The sequence below is a fragment of the Colias philodice genome, chromosome 10 (assembly GCF_061535455.1).
Source record: "Colias philodice isolate Cphi_HAF_F1 chromosome 10, ilColPhil1 Martin Lab GWU primary, whole genome shotgun sequence".
NCBI classification, from domain to species: domain Eukaryota; kingdom Metazoa; phylum Arthropoda; class Insecta; order Lepidoptera; family Pieridae; genus Colias; species Colias philodice.
Genome location: NC_143095.1, coordinates 7,168,940 through 7,192,905, shown reverse-complemented (window position 1 = coordinate 7,192,905; position 23,966 = coordinate 7,168,940). Strand labels below are relative to the sequence as shown.

General features: G+C 32.4%; 1 protein-coding gene across 1 annotated transcript; it reads right to left on the bottom strand.

Annotated features, from left to right (window-relative positions):
• Positions 1–833: 833 nt before the first annotated feature.
• On the bottom strand, positions 834–23,573 carry LOC149485270 (aminopeptidase N). The gene is made up of 15 exons (XM_089699996.1): positions 23,150–23,573; positions 22,680–22,756; positions 22,111–22,376; positions 21,723–21,914; positions 20,666–20,821; positions 20,244–20,383; positions 18,683–18,872; positions 18,216–18,366; positions 17,105–17,313; positions 16,386–16,569; positions 15,585–15,783; positions 4,509–4,783; positions 3,533–3,729; positions 1,866–2,180; positions 834–1,386 (listed from the first exon to the last, which is right to left on the bottom strand). The coding sequence occupies exons 2-15, from the start codon at positions 22,749–22,751 to the stop codon at positions 1,119–1,121; spliced, it is 2,814 nt and encodes a 937-aa protein (XP_089556122.1). The 5' UTR covers positions 22,752–22,756; positions 23,150–23,573; the 3' UTR covers positions 834–1,118.
• Positions 23,574–23,966: the final 393 nt, after the last annotated feature.

Below are 23,966 nucleotides of genomic sequence, written 5' to 3'. Positions count from 1 at the left end.
ACTATTCTCTAATCTGTGGTATCGGTTTTAAGAAACTGACATTATAGATAGGTCAATATTAAAGTTGTTGCTGATAAAATTCCTTCGGACCTTTTAAGTCATATGTTTTAGTTTTCGATATATTATCTTAGATTTATTAAACAAAATGTACAGAGAATAGAGATACTCTAATGTTTATGCGAATACAGTGTGAACTACATTTGCTTCCTGGATGTGGCCATAGATGTGGCCTTTACCTCACAAGTGAAAACGGGTAAAACATTGATAAAAGCGAGGTCCCTTCCTCTGTAGTACCTGCATCATACTAAAACTCAATAAATATAACCTTATTTCCATTATAAATTACTTGGAACATTTCAATTTAATACTGTAGCAGGTTCTAAACTTTTTAATTCGTTCAAAACGATTATTCTGCTCGAAGTACATCTCTGAATACTAAAACTTTTACTACATTACTTATTTTATTACCTTCCTTTTAGTACCTACAGCTTTGTGACTTGCGCTTGGATAATTTATTGTAGTACCTGAAAGTACGATGTTTGCAAGCATTTTAGGTTTTTCTTCAGTTACTCAGAATAACCGAGAATTTTATATACATGTGTATGGAATTAATACAGTTAATACTTTAGTTTTTTTGTGTTATTTAATATACACTGTTGCTATTTCGATATAATATCTAGTGTTATGAATTATTAATATTGATTTTTTTAATTTACCATTTTTTATGAGTCTGAGTAACAACATAGGTACTCCCTTACACGTTTAAAATAAAACACGATATCCTTAATTTTTTTTTTATTAAAAACATAAAAGAACAAATAACATCACATTTCTATGTAATACATATACAAAAACAATAATTATTACACGGGCTTAAAATAAAGTGTTATCTTATTAAAGAGAGAAATTCGTCTTCCATCAAAAACATATAATATGACAATTAATTTACAAATAATTTAAAAATAATATTTAAACAAATATACAAACCTAATTATCCTACCTATAATATAAAGAAAAGTACTCAAGTAAAGTTAAATTTTGTAGATTTTACTTGATAAAAACCATTCTTAAAATGAATCTTAATCTATTTACCATAACATCAATTATGTAATTTCGCATCAATTCTTGATAAACTGATCATCCTTAACATCCGTCATTTGTTTATAATTATCCAGCCACTGTTCTATAACGGGAATATTTTCTGAGGACCATTTGACTTCTTCTCGAATGTTCCTCATAGACTTCTCTATGATATGTTCTGCGGAACCGAATTCCCCTTGATGTGCTACATATAACCTGGATACTAAGTCTAAACCAGCTTGAGTCGTAAATTCGCCAGTAGCAGATGAAATTAGATTGTCCCATAGGTTTGTTTTCGATGAAAACCTGTAATCATTAGTAGTTTTAGAATGGTATAATAGTAGAACATATATGCTAAGAACTGATAATTAACTACAGTTTCTTGCCGCCTCTCCCTATCAAATCATGGAACTTGATTTCGAGTAATAATAAACAAGTAACATTTTGGAAACAACTTGGTATGTAAGTTTGGAGCCTTCAAACTTAATTACATAATTGTTTGAACATTCACAAATTATATTTTCAGCAATCAATTCAATGGTCATAAGCATAAATGAACAAATTTGAATAGCGGTGCTCTCATAAATACAAAATACTATAGTATTTCAATATTTCCATTCACGCATATTAAACTTAAACAACAGTTCTCTGAAGATGTTTAAGAATTTCTATGATAGAGGAGCGAATCATCTCCGTATTTCAAAAGGAAATTAACAGAAAAAAGCGAAGTAATAACAGCAATCAACTTTTGAGGAAATTAAATTTTGATGAAATGAAAAACTTACTTTTCCTTTAAGAGATCGAAGTTATTTTCTAAGAAATGGAATAGCGTCGTGTATCCTTCGGAGCCTCCAGTCAGCATACTAAATATCAGGAAAAGGTCTGTCTCAGTAAAGTTTCCATTTCCTTCCAGAATGGTGATATTCAAGAGTCTATTTATCTTGTTTTCTTCTATAGGACATCCAGCGAGTGTCTTCAAAAGATATGTTCGTTCACTTTGCTTCCTCGATGAAGGGAAGTTTATTACTCTCTGTAGACCGAATTCCCACTCCTTTTGCGAACCCCATTTGAAGACTGGGCAGATGAATTGATTCGGGATTCTGAAAACGAGTGATTGAAATAAAATTAAGGAATACTGTAAATTAAGTTCTATGATCTAAAAAAATATACGATTATACTCATTAAACTGCGAACTGTCTAAATTTCGTAATTAAATAAATATATGTTATGTGTTGGCTTATTGGTAATTTCTTCTGTTCTAAACGCAAACCGCAAAAAATAAATCTTTGTATTTTGGTTACAAATAATGTCTATAAATAAAACTTTAAAGTTTTGACGACGTTAAAACAAGAACAGGAATTTTTTTCCCGAAGTTGCAACTACAAACCAATATCGAAATAACGGTGGACAACTGGTTTATTTAACGTTTTACCTGGAAATTGTATCGATAGTTTCTCTCCAATATTTTTCTGCTTTTACCTGCTCATGAATGCAACTGAGATTCTTTTTCGAACACCGTAATTTAATTCTAAAGACGCGAATGTCATTCTTGAGTGCATTCATTGAGAATACGGTTTAAAAATTCTCTTTTATAGACATTTCTAAGAAATGAAACATCTCGCAAAATACAGAGTCGACCTAAATTCACTCAGCTATCACTTGTTTTACGCTACGGCAAAATAGTGACAATGGAAATTCGTACGGGAACGGATCTTGTTTTAGACAGGGATATAATAAATCACGGCTACTTACTGTGTTTTCCATTTTTGTGTTAAATATTATTTTTTGTTGTTTATATTTTACTTAAAAACTTTTTTACTTAAATAATACGAAGTGTTTAAACTGCTTATACTTTATATTTTCCCTAGAAACAGACAGTGTACCTAATGAAATACAAAAACATGTTACGTAACATGTTCAAAAAAAGAAAGTAAGTACTTAGGAACACGTTAGCATTGGTCCGAATACATTTGATTTAGGACATTTAATCGGGACCTTCAGACTTGTCAACATTCACTGAATTCTCAGAAAAATTCACATCTGAAGAGATCCTTTGTCGGGATAAACTTTTCTGATTTTATTATTGGGAAAAGTGAAATACTATTAACATAATATTATGGTTTTATTATGTTTATTCGTCCTCTGTGTCTTGGTTTTATGGAAGAAAAAAATATTCTGTAGAATATAACCGTATTCAGAACGTGTGGGTATGGTGGAAGTAAATGTTGACTGTATCTTCACTTTTAAATAATAAAAAAATCAGTGTACTCATAGTCGAAATAAGATTTTATTAATTGACAGAGTTAATTTAAATTATAATTCAGTTGCAAAATGAGAATACAAAAGCTCACAATTTTTGTACCGATCGTATTATCTAAAGAAGAAGAAATAAGTTCGTAGTACTTTCTTTGCATAATACAAATACAATCTCATTAAAATATAATTAACTTACGGGTTTCCATCATCAGGATTAGGTGCTTCCATCCATTTGTCATAAGCCTCCTGCGCTTCCTGAATACAGGGTTTGTATCCAGCCTTACAGAGGAATGATTTCGTTAAAGACCTAAGGTTCTTCCTCCCAGATTCTTCATTCTCTTTTTCAATCTTCAGCTCATTGTAAAGAGGACTGAGGAATGTTCGGACGTATGCCTGGATGGACGAAGTATAATTTAATTCTAAATTGACTTTATAAGATAATTAATAATATAATTTACTTTTTATGATAGTATTTAGAGACGATAGTAATTCTTGAAGTCAATGATCTGTCGATATATTAAGGATGAATGCTCTTGATTAAATAGTTAGACACAATTATAAAATATTAAGAAGCCACATTCCGGATATGACTCAATCTCCAAAACGATTTGGCACAAAAATACTTCAAAGAAAAATGCACCTATGCTTTTTATTCGCATTTCATCCATCCTCTAGAATTGATGGAAATGTAAATAAATCACAGACACAGCAGCAACAAGTCAACATCGAAATCCACTTAGAATAAGCCGAGTTTTAGATTAACTTCGAAACCAGTTGATTGGCTATTAGGCCGCTTTCACAGCTACAGTGCGGTAAACCTAAGGGTGAACCTAAAGTTAACTTTTCAAACGTAAATGTATTAAAGTATATTTTTTTAAATCAACCTTAGTCCAGATTAAGTTCCCATATATTAAAATTTAAAATTTATCACGTAGGTTAGAAAAAAGCAAGTCTTCCTAGATACCTCATATTAATTAGGTATATTTTCTATAAAATATCTACATAAAATCTATAAGTAGAACACACACTAACAAATACAAACAAATGCGTAATTCCAAATATATCAATCATGAATCTAAACAGCCCAAGCAGAACAACCGAATATAATATTCAAAGGGTTCATTCATCAAAAAGGAGATCTATAAATACTACTATCATGACTATTAACTTACCCTAAATTTATCAGCTATACACGAGCAAATATGCCTTCCAATATGATCGATCATTGTAAACACAGGCTCCCAGACCATGTAATCTTTCTCATTTTTCAAAAACAATGTCATATTTAATGCTGTTACGAAGGAAAGTTCGCCAGCATATGCAAGGTTCCATGCGTCGTGGAGAATTTTAGCACGGGTTAGTGGTGGTATGGAAACACGCTTGTCACTTTGTAGGAACTGTAGGAGTAGGTTCCAATTGTCCTTCTCGTAGTTAACTGGGAAGGGGGCTGGAATGAAAATGTTTGTTGTAAAAGTGTACGTGTTTGATACTTAGATTTAGGATTCCGTCACAGTAGACAGATGAACGGTACGGAAAATACATATGTGAGATCCATGCAGATAACTTATACAAAAAATTATATCATTGAGTAGTAGCTATTGGGCTAATTGTTATGAAGCAAATATTTCTCTTCAATAGTAGGTAACAATGTATTATTTACAAATTTTACAGGTAAAGAAAATGGAAACAATACAAATATTAATTACCTACGTCACGTAGGTAATATAGCTAAGTTTTCTTCATAGAGAAGAAACAATACTGTTATTTTAATTCCAAACAATTCTCGTCAAGTACTTTAAAACAAATAACATTATTATAATTTAATGTTTATGAATACTGGGAAATCCATTTCAGAGAATTGCTTACAATATAATGAGAGATGTCTCACTCATATTATAATAGTTATCGTTAATTACATTAATTATTACTGACTAGCAACTCAACCCGGCTTCGCTCGTGTTCAGTTGAGTTTAAAGGTAAGGTTAAGCTATATACTATAATTTTTATATGACTGTTTATGGGCAATGATGAGAGCTAAAAAACATGTAGGTACCTACAATATTCTGTATCATAATTTTTGCCGGACACATTAAGGTGATTGCAACGATCTGTTCCCAGCCAATATCCCGCTAGATGGCGCTGAATTCTACATTTCTAGTTTATTTGAGTTTTTGCGTAATTGGAATAGTCATCAAACCTAGGAATAGTCATGGCGGTTACTGAATATTATATTTTATTGAAATATGTTATATCATTGCCTTAAAATCCACCCAATTCGGTAAAATTATGCGTTTTAACATCTGTCATTGCATACAGGGTCGTTTACACACACAGACGTATACAAAAATGATAAAGATTTAACTCTAGATGGCGTGAATGTAAAGCGCGTCACACACGGTGAAGATACTACCTATAATATTTTATCTAATCTAGTAATATTTTATATTACAGTATCTTAAGGTATCCGGTATCAGCGTTCTGACCATCATTTTTCTTTTTTCGCTGTAGAACCGCCATCCTGTTACAAATGACCCACAAAGGAGAATGACCACGGGTGGTATCGGTAAAATTTTAGTTGTGCCACGTATTCGTTATATTGTTAATTCCTATTTGTATTTATAATGATCATATGTATCAATATTAAGTCTTAATTAAACCGGATAAATTGAAATAATAGTAAAAGTAAAAGTTTTTCTTTTGAAACATGTATGAACTTTCGCATTAGTAGGAAGTAGGATTGTTATAAAAATAAAAGTTATATTTGTTGGCGTAAACTATTTTATTGTAATTTTGGGAAATAAATAATGTCAAAATTGATTACCTACAATAAAACGCAGTTTTATTTTATTACCTACATTACACTATTGTTTTTTTTTTATCAAAACATGTATTTGAAGTAGCAAATATGATATTATGCTGATCCAAGCATTTTCACTCAAAACTAATATCACTAATGATTTGTAAAAGTAAATTATTTCAAAATACATTTCATAACCAACAAGTAAGAATAATTATTCATACAACAACAAATCAAAAACACTATTTACTATGGAAAAAAAACCAGGAAGGTGAAAAACATATTTACGATTTCGATGCACTCGACTTTTAGTAAAATAATAGGTAAAAATATTATTATGGTTTTGATCACAGACATATCTGTGGTTTTGATTTTAGCTACTAGTATCAGAAAGCTGCGTGTTCAATGCACGTCGGGGTCCCACAACTGTGGAGGAAGGAAGGTAGAATACCTCCATCGAATAAGTGAAGTTTTTCGACATACTCGATTTGCCGGCCGGCCTCAATGAAGATTGTCCGAAAGTTGTATATGTGCTCTGTAACGAAAAAATTTCGCTAGCGCGATTCAGAGTGAGGTGTCGTACAATATACCTAATGAAGTTTTTCATCTTTTTATTTTACTGCAAATACAAAATAAAAATTAAACAATGGTAATGTAAATTCTAAACAAACTACTACCAAAATACAATTAGAACAAAAATCATTTGACTTGTTTATTTCACCCAGAGGCCAGAGGCGGCTCGTGACAAAATTGTATAGGTGTTCACTTGAAATAAAACAACGAAAATACAATAGCGTTCGGGATGATTTATTACAAAAAAATGAGCACCACATTTTATAAATGTCTATAACACTAAAAATTACAAAGTACAGGCTATTTCAAAACGAATTCAATGACTAGGTATCAATAATTAGTAAATCACCGAATTTGCATTCGCGAGCGTAGGTATCCATAGTGTTTGTCACTGACGGTCACTGACCTCTATAACTTATAGTTATAGAGGTCAGTGGTGTTTGTTGTGTAAACATGTATGTATTTGAGTAGTTAGTAGCATATTATATTCTGAATTTCTGATCCATGCCTATTCACTCAAAACTAATAACACTAATGATTTGTAACAGTAAATTATTTCAATAGGTAGGTATTTGAACATTTCCCAACAAGACGTAAGAATAATTATTCGTAGGTATACAAGATACAATAACAAATCTAATACACTATTTATTATTTTATTATTTACTAGCGGTCCGCCCCGGCTTCGCCCGTGGTACATGTTTACGTTTTCTCTCCATAAGAAGTAATAGCTAGAGAGCTAGCGCAAAGCTACCTGTATGTATTTGACCAGACCTGGATTTTTGTGTGTTGATTCCCCTATACCTACTATACATGAGATGAGGAGTCACTAAGCCCAGAGTGGTGGACGGGGCGCGCGCTTAGGTAAGACAGGTGGAAATTTTTGGCGAACTTTGAAACCATTTGACCACGTCTGCCATTTTGATATTTGAAAATAGATTATTATTACTATCGGAAAATAACAATGGCAGACCATTATCACGCGGATAACATTCTGGCAGACACTTATGAAAGTGCTGAAAAAAATACAATTTTGAAAGTATTTGACCAGATCTGCCATTCATATATTTTATTTATTAGGGTCTTAAAAACTTATTTTCGAAACGGCAGACATTTTCATTGCGTACAGACTTCAGCAGACAACAAAACTTTACAGACTTCAGCAGTCAACAAGACTTAGCTTCTACATGGTCAGATGTATATATGTATTACGTTCCCTGACCTTACATCAATGATTTACTTTATTAATGTTTTTATGGTCATTTACATTTAATTTTGAAAACTATGGAATAAAATTTATAAATTTGATGATACAAAACTAAATATACATTTGTAAAGAATCTCAAATATAAAGTTGTGTTGCAAATAACAAATCATCATTTAAATATTTAGTTTATTTCTTTATTTAAGAAACAATTAACAATTACAAAACAACATAAAAAAACACGCATGCATTTATTGAAATGTTCATTCATCATCACTATCGTATGGCGTTGTGTGACTCGTCTTCATAATCCATTGAATCGGATTCTGTAAAAGTAAAACGTAAATTATATAATAAAAGAAATGAGTCATTATAAACTTACCTAGTAAGGCAATGCCTTTGATGTCGCACGATGCCGCCGCGCCGCCAGTGTAGGTACTTCTGCTGCTACATGAAAATATGCTAGGGTTGCAACAAATGGGAAATAAAACAATTGTGATTATTACTATTATGATGTAATCATTTATTCATATTATGTACATTCAAAACAATTGCTATTATTAAATCTGATGTAATTATTTTTTCATAAATATATAATTATTATTAATTACATAATATATTGCACTGTGAAATATTTACGTATCACTTTATTTTTGATGTTCTTAATTGTCTTTTATAAAATTTAAGTGACGCATTCGCATTGGGATCAACAATCCGATAAGAAAAGAATGGAGACAACATATACATAGCTTTGATTTCAATTCTACAGATACAAAATATACAATCTATCTAAAATGATACAACGGATGTTTCCTGCGTTTTCTCGTCAAAATACCGAAACAACGTAATTATTGTATAGTAGTTGGGCGTGAAAGTAAAAAAACAAATGAAAAGTGTTTTCCATATGATTATTTATTAAATTTACGCGATTAAGAATAATTTCAACGATACAATTTAGTAACCGAGAATTCAGAGGATTAAAGAAAATACCTGCCTGATCATTTTATCAAACTCTAAAAGAATTATGGTTATTTCGCATCACTCGGTTTATTAGTTTGGTAATAATTATTAAAGGTAGTTACAACCCTAGCCATTGAGTCGAACGGTAGGCAACACAATATCGACTTTGTGCGGGTACATATGGTACATTTCTTCTTGCTGTGAAGCGTAATTATTATTATTAAGATTTTTTAGGCTATTTTGAATCAGCTGTTCTAATTTAATTCTAGAAATTTATTAAAACGTGATTTTTTTAAAAGTATATTATGAGTTTATAAATACCTCAACCAATAGTTATTGTGTCCTATCCTCATTTCTTTATATCTTGGTAGTTAACTAAAGTGTTAAATTTACATAACCTCAACAACAACATTTACACTGCCACTGCACTAAAACTAAACTAACTAGCTCTCTAGCTATAAGAACCATCCTCGTACTTCAAGGGATATAATAAAAAAAGAATTATCGAAATCGGTTCAGCCGTTTTCGAGTTATGCGCTTACCAACACATTTTGCGATTCATTTTTATATATAAGACTAGCGGTCCGCCCCGGCTTCGCCCGTGGTACATGTTTACGTTTTCTCTACATAAGAACCATCCTCGTACTTCAAGGAATATAATAAAAAAAGAATTATCGAAATCGGTTCAGCCGTTCTCGAGTTATGCGCTTACCAACACATTTTGCGATTCATTTATATATATATACTAGCGGTCCGCCCCGGCTTCGCCCGTGGTACATAATATTTACGTTTTCTCTACATAAAAACCATCCTCGTACTTCAAGGAATATAATAAAAAAAGAATGATCGAAATCGGTTCAGCCGTTCTCGAGTTATGCGCTTACCAACACATTTTGCGATTCATTTTTATATATAAGAAGAAGATACACAGACATAGATAGACTACGCAAGTACCGCGATCTGTATGAAAACCAAGCGTGTCATATTTTTTGTACTGACCTTGAAGCGTTATGACGTCACGAGCGCTTTTTAGTGATGGTAATTTAATTTTACGCTAAATCGATTAGGACGCCACTCGCGCGGCGATTCTAGTATCGTCCTATCCCATCGAAGTAAATCGAAAGAAATCAGATCAAACTAGATCTATTTCTAAGAGGTAGTCAAATAAATGAATCGTAATCAATAACTAAATCGATTCAAGACAGAAAAATGATAATTACCATAGACAGAGGAATGATAAAATAAAGTTATAAACCTTTTAATATTCTAACAAGTAAACTAATGTGTTTTAGCTTTTTCTTACATATGCACATTGAGTTACCATGTACTACGTACTAGAGAGGCCATCGAAAGAAAGTAATGAAACTGTCAATCAATCAATCTTTATGTCCCGTTGCATCGATCCATTTTTCTTTTATGTTCGGGTTACTTGGAAAACTGAAAAAACAAACATAGTCTAAACAATAAGGAGTTTTCTTAAAAAACTCCCAAGATGACACTTTAACTAATGGCGTCCATGTCATAATATTTATTTTTAGTACCTTTGTATTAAAATACTTAAAAGTTCTAGTTCAAGTCGTATTAAATGACAAAAAAAATCTATACCTTTTTTTTCTGAAAAATTGCTCCTTCATATTATCATTTTTCTGTTCGATTATAAAATCGATTAGAATCGAGAACTGTTGCATCAAATGAACATCACTAACCACAAAATTGGACAGAAAAATGAGAACAGAAAAATGAGAAGACGCTATTCATTGCTTGTTATCATACAACGCGATCTTTACCGTGCCAAGTAAAAGCCGCAATGTATTCCGAATCATTTCGTATGATTTGGTATCCGTGTTTGTCACGATCGTTTTCCACAGATATTCTTTATTTGATTTTAAAATAAATAGTGCATATTCTGATTAGAAAATTACTTACCGGTGGAAGGAAACATCTCTGCTAACTCGGCCACTCACAGCTGTGGAGTTTCTACAGTTTATAACGGCGCAATTCGGCATTTTACTTTATTCAGCTTCACGTCTTTCCTTGGCGAACTGCGAGCGCGGACTGAGTGTAGGCCAGCGTCAACTAAGTTTCACAAACTTAGTTTGGACACGGGAAGTACATACACTCGCTTAGTCTATCTTGATACATGTCTGTGATAAGATAAGATTATGTGAAAATAACCAGGAAGGTGAAAAACATATTTACGAAAACATAGTAACATAATATGGCTGTCGCTACAATAATTATATTTCAATTTTATCTTTTTATACCTAGTAGAACTGGCCGACGAATAAAAAAAATCGTATTAGAATAAATACAATAAATTACGGAACAAAAAAAGGATTGTAACTGAATTAGGTATGTTTGTTTCTGGGCGCACCGTTTTCGACGACGCGACGCGCGACGTAAGCGTATAGGTATAGGTACCTACTTTGCTAAAACAAACTAATAAAATTGTGTGTCTGTCTGAAAATTCGGAAAAGCATATTTTGCAAGTTTGTAATTACTTTGATAGTTTACCGATTTATAATAATTGTAATTGTAATTGTATAATATATAATTTGCAATGTGGTGAAATTTCATAAAAATCACGGGCCAATTTTTTGTTTTGAATCCCACCGAAAATATAATTGCGTTATTAGAATAATTAATTACTATACCTACCCACGATCAATTATTACAATATAGTCTCAAATGCATACTAGAGAAATATTGCAATTTGATTCAATTAAAATGCATAGCATACAAAAATAAATTCACAACACAAGAAATTCCGCGCGCAAATCATAGCGCGTGTCAATGAAATCAAGAATGTTTTATATCAAGCCGACGCGGACGACGACGCGACGCCGAACAAAAGTACCTACGACGGACGACCACGCTTCGAGTTGCCAAACAACATGAGTAATAAATTGTTTACAAAAAAAACAAGTTTTCCATTTTTCTGTATGAGTAGACAGAACTTCAAAACGCCACCTGCTACGGTTTATATTATGAACGATTCCGATTGTTATAAAAATAAAAGTTATATTTGTTGGTGTAAACTATTTTATTGATCAATAATTTTGGAATTTAAAATTGTCAACATTGATTACAATAAAACGCAGTTTTATTTTATTACACTATTGTTTTTTTTATCAAAACATGTATTTGAAGTACCATATAATATTATGCTGATCCAAGCATTTTCACTAAAAACTTATATCACTAATGATTTGTAAAAGTAAATTATTTCAATATACATTTCATAACCAACATGTAAGAATAATTATTATTATTCCTACCTACAACAACAAACCTAAAACACTATTTACTATGGGAAAATAACCAGGAAGGTGAAAAACATATTATTATTTACGATTTCGACGCACTCGACTTTTAGTAAAATATAGTAGGGAAACATAATATTATGGTTTTGATTTTTGCTACTAGTATAAGAAAACTGCGTGTTCAAACTACTTGTTTGTCTGTCTGAAAATTCGGAAGTACTTTGGTAGTTTACCGATTTATAATAATATTGTATATATCGTTGTTTAAAAAATATTCAAACACAATAAAATATGATATATGTACTGATTTATCACTGGTTTCAGTGATGAACTGATGAGTCAATTATAGCCACTATACTTTCGTCATACGTGTGTATGATTGATGTGATTTGCAACGTGGTGATATTTCAGAAAAATCACGGGTCAAATTGTCCCACCGAAAATATAACTGCGTTATAAGAATAACTATACCTACGATAAATTATACATAATACAATATAGTCTCAAATGCATACTAGTGAAATATTTTATTTGAATCAATAAAATAAAAAAATAAATAAAAAATAATAATAATACAAAAATAAATTCACAACACAAGAAAATCCGCGCGCAAATCATAGCGCGTGACAATGAAATCAAGAACTTTCGAGCCGACGCGGACGACGAAGGAGCCTAACAAAAGTACCTACAATCATAGGCGGCTCGTGACAAAATTGTATGGCCGTGTTCACTTGAAATAAAACAACGAAAATAGGTACCTACAATAGCGTTAGCAGTACAAAAAAAATGAGCACCACATTATAAATGTCTATTTATACACTAAAAATTATAGAGTACTAGCGGTCCGCCCCGGCTTCGCCCGTGGTACATATTTCGCAATAAAAAGTGGCCTATGTCCTTTCTCGGGTATCAAAATATCTCTATACCAAATTTCATGCAAATTGGTTGAGTAGTTAAGGCGTGATTGAGTAACAGACAGACAGACAGAGTTACTTTCGCATTTATAATATTAGTATGGATTTCAAAACGAATTCAATTAACTATTATTTAGCAATAATTAGAAAATCCCCGAATTTGCATTCGTGATCGTATTCATAGTGTTTGTCTACACTAATATTATAAAGAGGAAAACTTTGTTTGTTTGTTTGATTGTAATGAATAGGCTCATAAACTACTGGACATTTTACCAATGTTTGCAAGTTTGTGATTACTTTGATAGTTTACCGATTTATAATAATTGTATACTTATATCATTGTTTAAAAATATTCAAACACAATATGATATAGGTACTGATTTATCACTGGTTTCAGTGATGAACTGATGAGTCAATGTTAGCCACAATACTAATCACTTTCGTCATACATGTGTATGAACTATGATTGATGTGATTTGCAATGTGGTGAAATTTCATAAAAATCACGGGCCAATTTTTTGTTTTGAATCCCACCGAAAATACATATATTACTAATTGCGTTATTAGAATAATTAATTACTATACCCACGATCAATTATTACAATTTACAATATAGTCTCAAATGCATACTAGAGAAACATTGCAATTTGAATCAATTAAAATGCATAGCATACAAAAATAAATTCACAACACAAGAAATTCCGCGCGCAAATCATAGCGCGTGTCAATGAAATCAAGAATGTAATTTTATATCAAGCCGACGAGCGACGACGCCGAACTAAAGTACCTACAGTACCATTTACCTTCAGTGTACAATACAGTTTACAGACCTACGACGGACGAACAATAATGAGTAATAAATAAAAAAAAACATAGTTTCTAAGGTCATTAGTTTTATTTTATTTTATTGTTATTTTCTTTGAACGATTGGAAATGAAATTACTCAATTTTTACACAGAACTTTGATTTATTAGAATTATGCTCATTATGCATAAGATAACGAACGCGAATGCACGACATCTAGCGCGTCAATGTCTAAACATCGCCTTTCGTTTAGACATTGACGCGCTAGATCTGTAATAAGTATATAGTCTATGCGCTAGATGTCGTGCTTTATGTCGTGTTTCGCTTGGCAAAAGTCACGCACACTACTGTAGAAGTGTCAAATTTTTCCGGTATTTTACTGTTGTTTTTCTAAGTAAATATTGTAAATTATTGATTAAAAAGGTCGAACGCGCACACATTTCATTATAGAGAAGTGATAAAATGATTAGTTTTAAAGAAATAGTGTCTGTGTTAAGTGTTTAGAGGTAATCAAAAATGTATGGAGGGACGGTCGGAACATCAACCTTAAATACTGAAATGACAAAAAAAATGGCAAGTATGTAATATCATAACGTTTCAGTATTCATGACATACTTTCTTTTTAATAATGTAGGTTAATAGATGAGATATATTTTTAACGCAGTAGCTTTTTGAGTTGATTAATAAAAACAACTCAAATCTTTACAATATCGATTACAATTAACGATTTTTAATAGTACCAATTTTCATTTGTATTTGTTTTCAAGTTAAATGTCGAAACAAGAAAAAAATAAGGCCACATTTCTAAGTAATTAGTACGAGGTATACAATGCAAATCAAATATTACATGATATTCCAAAATTGTACATAAAAACATATTTTAAGAAAAAAATGTTTCTTTCTACGAGAAAAGAAATCCATTTAATAAGAAATAATTCAAAAAGGCTTAGAATATACTTCCTTAATATTTATGAACGAAATTTGCTAAAAGTAAGCAAATAAATTTGTGTATATTGCCGTTCCTTGAAAAACTGTATCTTTTTGTGCAATTAATAAGCAAAACAAAATCATATATTACCTACGCTAGCAATTAATCTCTATTCAAACGCTGGTTTTAACAATACTAACAATACATAATAAACTGATATGTAGATACAATAATTTATCCTTATCCTGCAGAACATTTGATTTATGTATCCATGAGTAACGTGAATGGTTTAAATTTAGACGTTCATGTTACTTGATATTCCGTCGGAATACTGTGTAGTAAGATGTGAGTACGCGACTCGAAGGACCTTTATCAAATTTGAGCGAAACACGCTAGAATTGGATAAACATACGGATGCTACCATTATTTTTGTTAAAGAAGTGTGAAGTGTGAAGTCAGAATTTGCGACTATATAATTGAACTCACTTATAGTTAACTAAGGAAATTCCATTGTGAATTTGAATAATTATGTAGGTATATGACATTTTTTGGATAAATGAATCTTTGTTAGTTTATTTTTAAGAAAGTTTCGGCCATGCGGAAAATAAAGTACGAGATTGAATCCAAAAAAAAATTCTTAGATGTACCCACGAATATACTTAGTTATTTTGTGGGTAGTTTTATGTTTATCTAAAAGAACAGTCACATAATATTTATACAGGCTATTTACTGACTAACTATATTTACTGTGTAGGTATTTTCAACACATTTTTTTTCTTTTGTTCAATAATATAAATTAGCTTACCAATTTCTTCAGGATTCACGATTATAAACTGATCTTTTCCCGGCATGTTATCTAGCGTCATCTCTTTCCCCTGCATCCAGGCTACAGGAGCTGTGTTAGTGAAATCTAATTTATCTCCACGTATTAACACTAGAGGTAGTTGCCAGGTCATCTTGTCAGCATTGGGAACGTCATGTGGTCGCTCACGGAGATACACTTTCTAGAAGAATATGTTTTTTATGTTGTTTGTAGGGAAAATCTGGTGTGTGGAAGTTTAATAACTAAAAAAAATTGGTTGTCTGTAAAGTCGGTTTACTGACGATAGTTGAACGTGACAACGTCCGATTGTGCTTCTTTGTCGCTCGTTCCGCGCTCTCGCTCGCACTTCAAGCCTTACATGGAACGCCTCAGAGCGAGGTAACGCCGTATGAGTCATGTTTTTTCGTGCGTGCAGCCGGCTCTATCGAATTATAAGACGTTGTCACTTCAAAAATAAATAGAATTACAAAAGTAATAATCGAGTCTATGAATACGAATTAATTATGAGTAAGAACAGGTTAACAGGACGATAAAGTAATGGTAAGATTTTAGTGCATTTATAGGAGTTATCACATAAAGAAACTGGGTTAGTACCACGTTAGTACGTTTATTTTTAATGTGTTGTACAAGCAACGTTTACTGCCCGAAATTTTATAGACTACAATATTGGGTGATCTCATAAAAAGACGTGTGGCACTCGGGGACTGCCGCGGTAAAGCTATTGCATGCTATGCCGCGATAGAAGCTATGCAATAGCTTAAAAACCTTTTATGATAATTTTACCTGTGACACATGAGCTGTATTCTTCTCATAATTCCTTGTAACAGTGATTAGAGGAAGTCGGTCTTTTTCAATCCAACTTGCGGCTATCATTTTAATGTCGACGTCTTTTGAAATCTTGCCGTCTTCCCGCGCAGCGTCGTTTAGAGCATTCCAAACATCATCACTGGTAAATGTTTTCATTCTCCTACAAAATAAAACAAGTAAATGTATATCGAGGAGGCTGGATTTTTTTGACGTGACAACGTCTTTTTTTCGATAGAGCCGGCTGCACGCACGAAAAAACATGACACATGCGGCGTTACCTCGCTCTGAGGCGTTCCATGTAAGGCTTGAAGTGCAAGCGAGAGCGCGGAACGAGCGACAAAGAAGCACAATCGGACGTTGTCACGTTCAACTATCGTCAGTAAACCGACTTTACAGACAACAATTTTTTAATTTAAAATTTTTTATTTCAATAATTTTAAAAATTCAATTTTCTATTAAATTTTTAAATCACGTCATTAGTGTTGGTATCGATCTGTAGTCATGCAAATCTCAAGCTCTTTTTGGTATTTATTTTGTATACACCTTTGTTAATATTTAAAAAAAATATAATGGAATGATAATTTAATGATTTTTTACGTATATTTATTTTATTTTTTTTTTTTAGGTAAATATTTTCTTAGATATGTTTTAAAATCTACATGCGTTCTTTCATATACTCAAAACCCAACACTTACTTTTCCTTTATAAATTTCCGCAACCCCTTCCTAAAAGTATCAGCGCCGAGGGTATAATTAAAAAGTCTGAACAGCAGTTCGATCTTAGTGCAAGCGGTCTCTTGCTTCATGCCGGTAATCCGAGAGTGGGGATATCGTTTACTGAACTCATAATATATTGAATAAAGCACGGTTAGCGGCCATTGTCTCTCTATCTCCGTGTCGTTAAGCTGAAAGTGATTAATTAGGAAAAACGAGATTAAATAAACTGGGGATGTAGAAGATTTGTGTTTAAAATTGCTGGTTTAGAATTCACTAGTTTGTTTAGATGTTAAAATGTGGTATAACATTTCACGCAAGATATGATAATAAAAAAAAGCTATACCATTTCACGCAAGTTATGTTACGTTATGTTATATTATCGTAGCATGGTTGAGAAATAATAAAAAAAACTTAAAATCTTCTGTCGTCTCATGTTAGAGGCAGTTTTTTATAGATCAATCGACAATACATTTTTTAATCAATTAAAAAAAACTGCTGTCTAGAAATGAATGGAACGTTTTATTTTGAAGTTAAGTAGATACCTCCAGGGACATAATTATCCTGTAAGATCTCACGGGATTGGTTCAGGATATAGAATGAATAGTCGCTACCAGGTTAAACTTTCAATTAGTAAGAGAAGCGTGCAAAAAACTTGCTTACTATTATATTATTTCATTAAAATACGTTGTGTTTTCAATTAATTCGGAGACTATTTCTTATCTATCTTATTACTTTTATTCATCTCAAACGGAGAATCTTTTATTACTTCTTTTTAACACTTTAACAATATTTTTTTTCCTACGATCACTTGGCTAGTTGTAATTGAATGAACAGAATATTGCACCAATTTATAATTATTTATAATTCTGTGTTTTATTATAAACGAGCTGCGGTCCGCGGTTTCACCCGCGTGGCTCCGCTCCTGTTGATCTTAGCGTAATGATATATAGCTTATAGCCTTCCTCGATAAATGGGCTATCTAACACCGAAAGAATTTTTCAAATCGGACCAGTAGTTCCTGAGATTAGTGCGTTCACACAAACAAACAAACTCTTCAGCTTTATAATATTAGTACTTATAGATTAATTACCTTCAAAGCGATTTCCGCAGCGATATACCCCACAAGCCCTTTATTAACATACGCGTCGCTCCACCACGCGGGAGTGGTGAGGGCTCCGAGCCAGTGGTATGTGATCTCTTGTTCTAGTTGGAGGTATCTGCGGTTTGTTAGGTCACTCTCCCTAGGAAAAATAAATATTAAGGTTTCAGAAACACACTATAGCATTAAAAAGTAAATATATACATATTCAAGTATCAAAAATGAGGTTTCAGAATCACGATGTAGTAATACTGACTGCTGTAATTGCCAGAGTTAGTTTGGGAGATAGATGGATGATCAGGGACATAAATGTTTTATAAACTTTAATAAAACCTACATGTCAATGATTTTGGACTATATCGGAAGTAAATTATTAAAACAAGAATGAAAAAAGAAGAGAAGGGCAGAATTTATCTATCACATAATTATGTAGAATTTTCCACTTGTATCATACTTACTTAAAAACAATAAGTCCCCAGTTATCCACGGGTTTGACGCCGAGGTAATTTGGCAGAGCGACTATATCCAACCGTCTGAGGGGCAATGGCACTTGCCAAAAGTTGGCGATCTCAGCGAACACACGGGGAACCTTCTCATGCACACCTTCTAGCGCTGGGAGGAACTCTGGTCTAGCCCAGACACGCAATTCTAAAACCATATTCTTAATCAATGATATTATAGGTAAAAAAGTGCAGTTAGATTATTAGCGCTCCAGGAGGGAAACGTCGAAATGTGGATAATTAGCCGCATTTCACTTGTCCATTTTTCGCTTACTTTTGTTGAATCATGCCATCTTACTTCCATCTAATCGTGTGAGCTTACTGTGCACTTGCTTCCTTGTGAGTTTAATAATCACATGCTTAATGGGCGGTTTGATCTTTTCTAGGGTAGTTAGAAAGTGACGTTATAATTCAACTCCAATAGCCTCTATAACCGTAAATAAATGAACCAAAAACCACTTTATGTGACCGTGACAGATATAATTAATCACTACTAAACATAAGTGATTCCTTGTGAATAACATGAAAAAGAAATGAATAGTAGGCAATAAAATTTTAAATAAATAATCCTAGAAGATTAAACTAAAACATTGGATAAACTCAAATATGCATACACTAGTTATATATCCAGAGGAGAAGCTAATGAAGACATAAAATATTAGGGTATGTCCTAACTCCCAAGTATGTAGGACTATATCTAGTCGGTCTACGGATATTCATAATGTCTTCGCCGAATACCCTTATAAATAAATCTTACGAGATAAGAGAGTATGGTCCCTGCATGTAAGGACTAAATTTACTTCAGTATTATCAGAGGAAGATGACATAGTTTTGATAACTATTTGGTTACTGGATGATAGCTCACTCCATATAAGATCTGTCCCTTAGTCATAAAATTTATAGAGTCTGGATGGGATTTTATGATTTAATCATTAAACCATTATCAAGTCTGATAACTTAGAAATGCTTCTAAGGCTAAATTAGTTCGTATCAGAATGGTTTGACACATTTGGTATATTTATGATCAATGGTGTTCTATTGAAACATAATCGAATTGCCACGGAAAACTTTGCTCAACTCATATAGCTATATCATACGTTTGTAATAATGTTTTAGATGAGACGCACAATGTCACAAATAAACTTTATATTGCACATTCAAAATAACAGGTAACGACTAATAAAACAAAAGATTAATCCCCGAACTTTTATGTGTCGCATCGCAATTTCATAACTACTTTCTTGAGCTCTCATAAAATAAATCTCATAACTTTTTGTTCACGACACATTTCGGTTACGAGTGTCGGTTAATAGCGAAATCGAATGGTTTTATTGAGTACCTTCGCATTTACGATCAGATTCCACAAACTTTGGAAATAAATCACAAAAAAGATTTTCAATTTACATTTTTTACAAGGCATAATAAAAAAAACTTGTCTCTTAATATAATATGCACTGAACTCTGAAAGTTCTAGAACAAATACATCGCCAAAATAGGTTTCAAGAATAGTTTTTCTTACCGATATTATTTCCATTGTCATCTTTATATTGTGTGGAACCTCCGAGTTGTTTTAAATGAGCTATTACGATTCCCAAAGTGAATGTGGACATCGGTGGAGTTCTCTCAAAATAGTCTTTCACTGCACCTGGTTCATCAGTTCTAAAATTACATAAATTTAAAGAAACGACAAATTACACAGTGAATCTTTCTTTCCCTTTTTACAAACAATAAAAATAATTGAAGGAAATTATAGTTTAACTTAGTGTCAATTACTCAGATTAATTAAAAAAAATGTTAAATGATTGGAATTTTCCCCAGTACTTACATGTTTATTTCTATTCATCTAAAATTCTAAAGGAATCAATCGATTCAGTTATAAAGTTAATTATGAAGACTAATATAAATTGGCAATTAGAATATCATTATTTCATGTTTACTTACATATTTTCAGTCTTAGCAACGGGCGTGTTGCTAAGAGCAATCATGTCCCGTGGTCTCACGACTGTTAATTCAAACGGAGTCTTGAAACCTGGTTCATCAAAACAAGGGAACATTCGCCTTGCGTTGTTCGGACGAAGCTGGGTGCCAGCAACGATGCTAAAAATGAATTAAAGAAGAATATCTAGTACAAAATTATTCTAAAATATGCTCATGAATTTTCTACCCTTTTCCTTCAATAAAATATATGACACTTTCCGTAAATGGATCCCCTTATCAATCAGTTTTCTAAAGAGATGTTATAGCATGCAATGCCGAGATGAAAAATATAATATTTTTAGTGATAGTAGAGGGAGAAATCTGAAGTATTTTATTCAATACGCTCTGGTACCGGATTTATGAATTTAACCTATACAAAAGGGAAAATATTGGATGAAAAACTTGTAAAATTTGAAATATTTGTGGTATATATTCCGTACGCATAACTTTTCCACAAAATGTAGGAAAATGTATTGTTGAAATAAAATTGACAACTTTTTAAGATTCTAAAGCGATTTAAGGAAGGCATGTGACTTATTCGTTCAAAGATTTTTAGGTTAAGATACATTAATAATACTAGAATTTGATAGAATGACTCGAATCGATATTGCGAGAATTTTTTTTTTCTATCTGATATCTAACGGTTTCACGTAGTTATAAATATTTCTCTCACTTTGATTGACCGTTTGCATTTTTTAATCTTTTTTACGAATATTACAAATTCCAACTGAATTCCAGCTATACGAATAATAGATTTAACATTTTTACCGGAAACACGCACATACGATCAAAGGTAATCGACAAAGGCTTTTTGTCAGTAAACGTGAGCAAACTATATTTTGGCGGTATACCATACGTTATTTTTCTAAATATATACAGTACCTTTTATTGAGTATCAATACGAATTAAAGTACAGACTATACTTAAAATTAAACGACAGACGTATTTGTATGATCAATTATAAAAAATCTGCCTTCTTATAAAACTTCTGGACTAAAGATAAGCAGTTTTACAAACTTACCGCTCTTCATCGACCTCAGTTTTATAAGTCGACGTGAAGAAACCATCAGTTGATGTGGTTTGTAAGTTCCCTTTGAAAGTGAAGTCCAAGTAACCTAAAGTGGACTTAGGAACTGTTCTGCCCAACCGCAACGTTAGAATCGGCTTCTTGGTATCCATCCTCATCTTTTTTATTGCCACCTTTTCCATTTTTCTATGGACAACATTTGGAATACTTAGTATGTAAGGTTTGAAGTTTTAGAAAAGCTATCGTTTATTTCCTCTGTTTCAAAAATATACTTTTGGGTGCCTCTAAATCAAATCTCAATAATATCTTAACTCTAAATATATTTACAACGCATGAAATGTTCTATACCTATTCTATATATATACGATCACAAAAGACTTACCCAGATTCTTCGATATGCACTTCATAATTTGTCACTTCCAAGTCGTGAGCGCAGTGCACACTTATTTCATCTGAATCTTGTAACCACGTGACGTTAATCTTCACATGACCTTTGAACAGTGCATCTTCCAAATACGGTTCGATATCTAAATGGTAGCCAGTTGGTTCGATCGTTTTTTCTAAACGTGCTTCAAGAGTTAAAGCATGGGCGTTGTTTAAGTCTATACTGCGAGTTTTTATGATGTGCAGACCTTGTATGTTCTGACCCTAAATGAGATTATGAAAATTTAAAAGGTTGATGATGTATTTAAAACCATAATTCGAATATGACACGCAAGGGCTCCATGTGAATATTGGTTAAATATTTAAGATATTACGTTTTTCTACCAAATTTATGCATACGCTCCTTTGAGAGAGTACCGTCTTTAATGTATTGAAGGCTCAGTTGTAAAAATCAACGGTATCGATAAATATGACGATATCCAGTCTAAGTTCTTTTGAAGATTTGGTGCAAACTCTCACACTCTTGAAATTGTAATCCTATTGCGATAATAGAATGGCTTAACGTACCTTATCCGGTGGAAGCGAATTAGCGTAGCACAAATATGCGCAAGCGGTAATCAGACAACCAATAGACTTCATCTTACCTGTTGATAAATCAAAATTATTACATATTTGCCTGGATCATGATTTGGGGATTAAATAAACAAGAACTTAGGGCCAGAAAATATCTCAGAATGCGTATACTCCTAGTCATTTATCGTTTACCTATCTACTGTTCGCACTAACATGCGAATATAACTTTGTGTTTAATTTTAAACATCAATTTCTTATTATTATCAAAGATTTAAGATTTTTATTATTTTATGTAGGTATTATGGATACTAAGCGCTGTATACGCTATTTATAATTCCAAAAATGTCTAATATTTAAGGAACATTCACGTCTAGATCAAGTACCAACCAATATTTGCGCCAGAATAACACGACGATTAAAATATTAAAAAAGCAGAGCAGACAAAAATGATAAAGGTTACTCACAAAACGTTCCAGGGCGACGGACTTCAGTTATATGATCCTCCGTCCCTCCTCATTCGCTCAATTGGTAGCAGGATATCTCCGATTTGCGCTGACGACACTGTGATTGTCACTTGTACTCGCTAATCTTATTAACTTGCTGATACTACACACTGAGATCGCGAGAAAATTATCGTGTAGGTATCCCCATATAGAATAGTTTTTGGGTGCTTTAGGGCATGTATGTTGTTTGTAGTTTGTTAGTATGTTGTTACAATCGTATTGTGAATAGATGTTGGGCAAAGATCTGTTATTCCTTCCATTTCGCTCGATGATGGTCGAGATCCGATTCCCCACGCGCTTAAACCTGTCATAGTTTTCCATAATTAGGAAGGTTTGGGATTGACTTGAACCACGTACGTCAAATAATATCCGATTCCTGATATATATGTACACTAAAACTGAAAAAATACAGAAGAAATTTTTTTATTTTTGGTAGGCTGGTTTGATATAATTTTAAAGATTTTTGACCGATTCTTATAATTATTTTTACCATGAGAAAGCTGCATTATGGAGTAATAAAGCATGCTCGAGACATTGTTTTAATTTTACAGTTATTTCCCTGTTTCTGATTATTATTTATTAATAAACAACCAATATTATAGGTAATTCAATTTTTGGGCTTGAAATACTCAAGTTCTGTGCAGCATTATTGAATTAACGTACCTACAAAGTCTCCTAATTATGTGATTGTGTTAAACCTTCGCTAACTTTATAAGCCAGACAAAGTAATTTCATCTCTTATCAATATCAATTCCGTGACTCGTTAAGGTTGGAAATT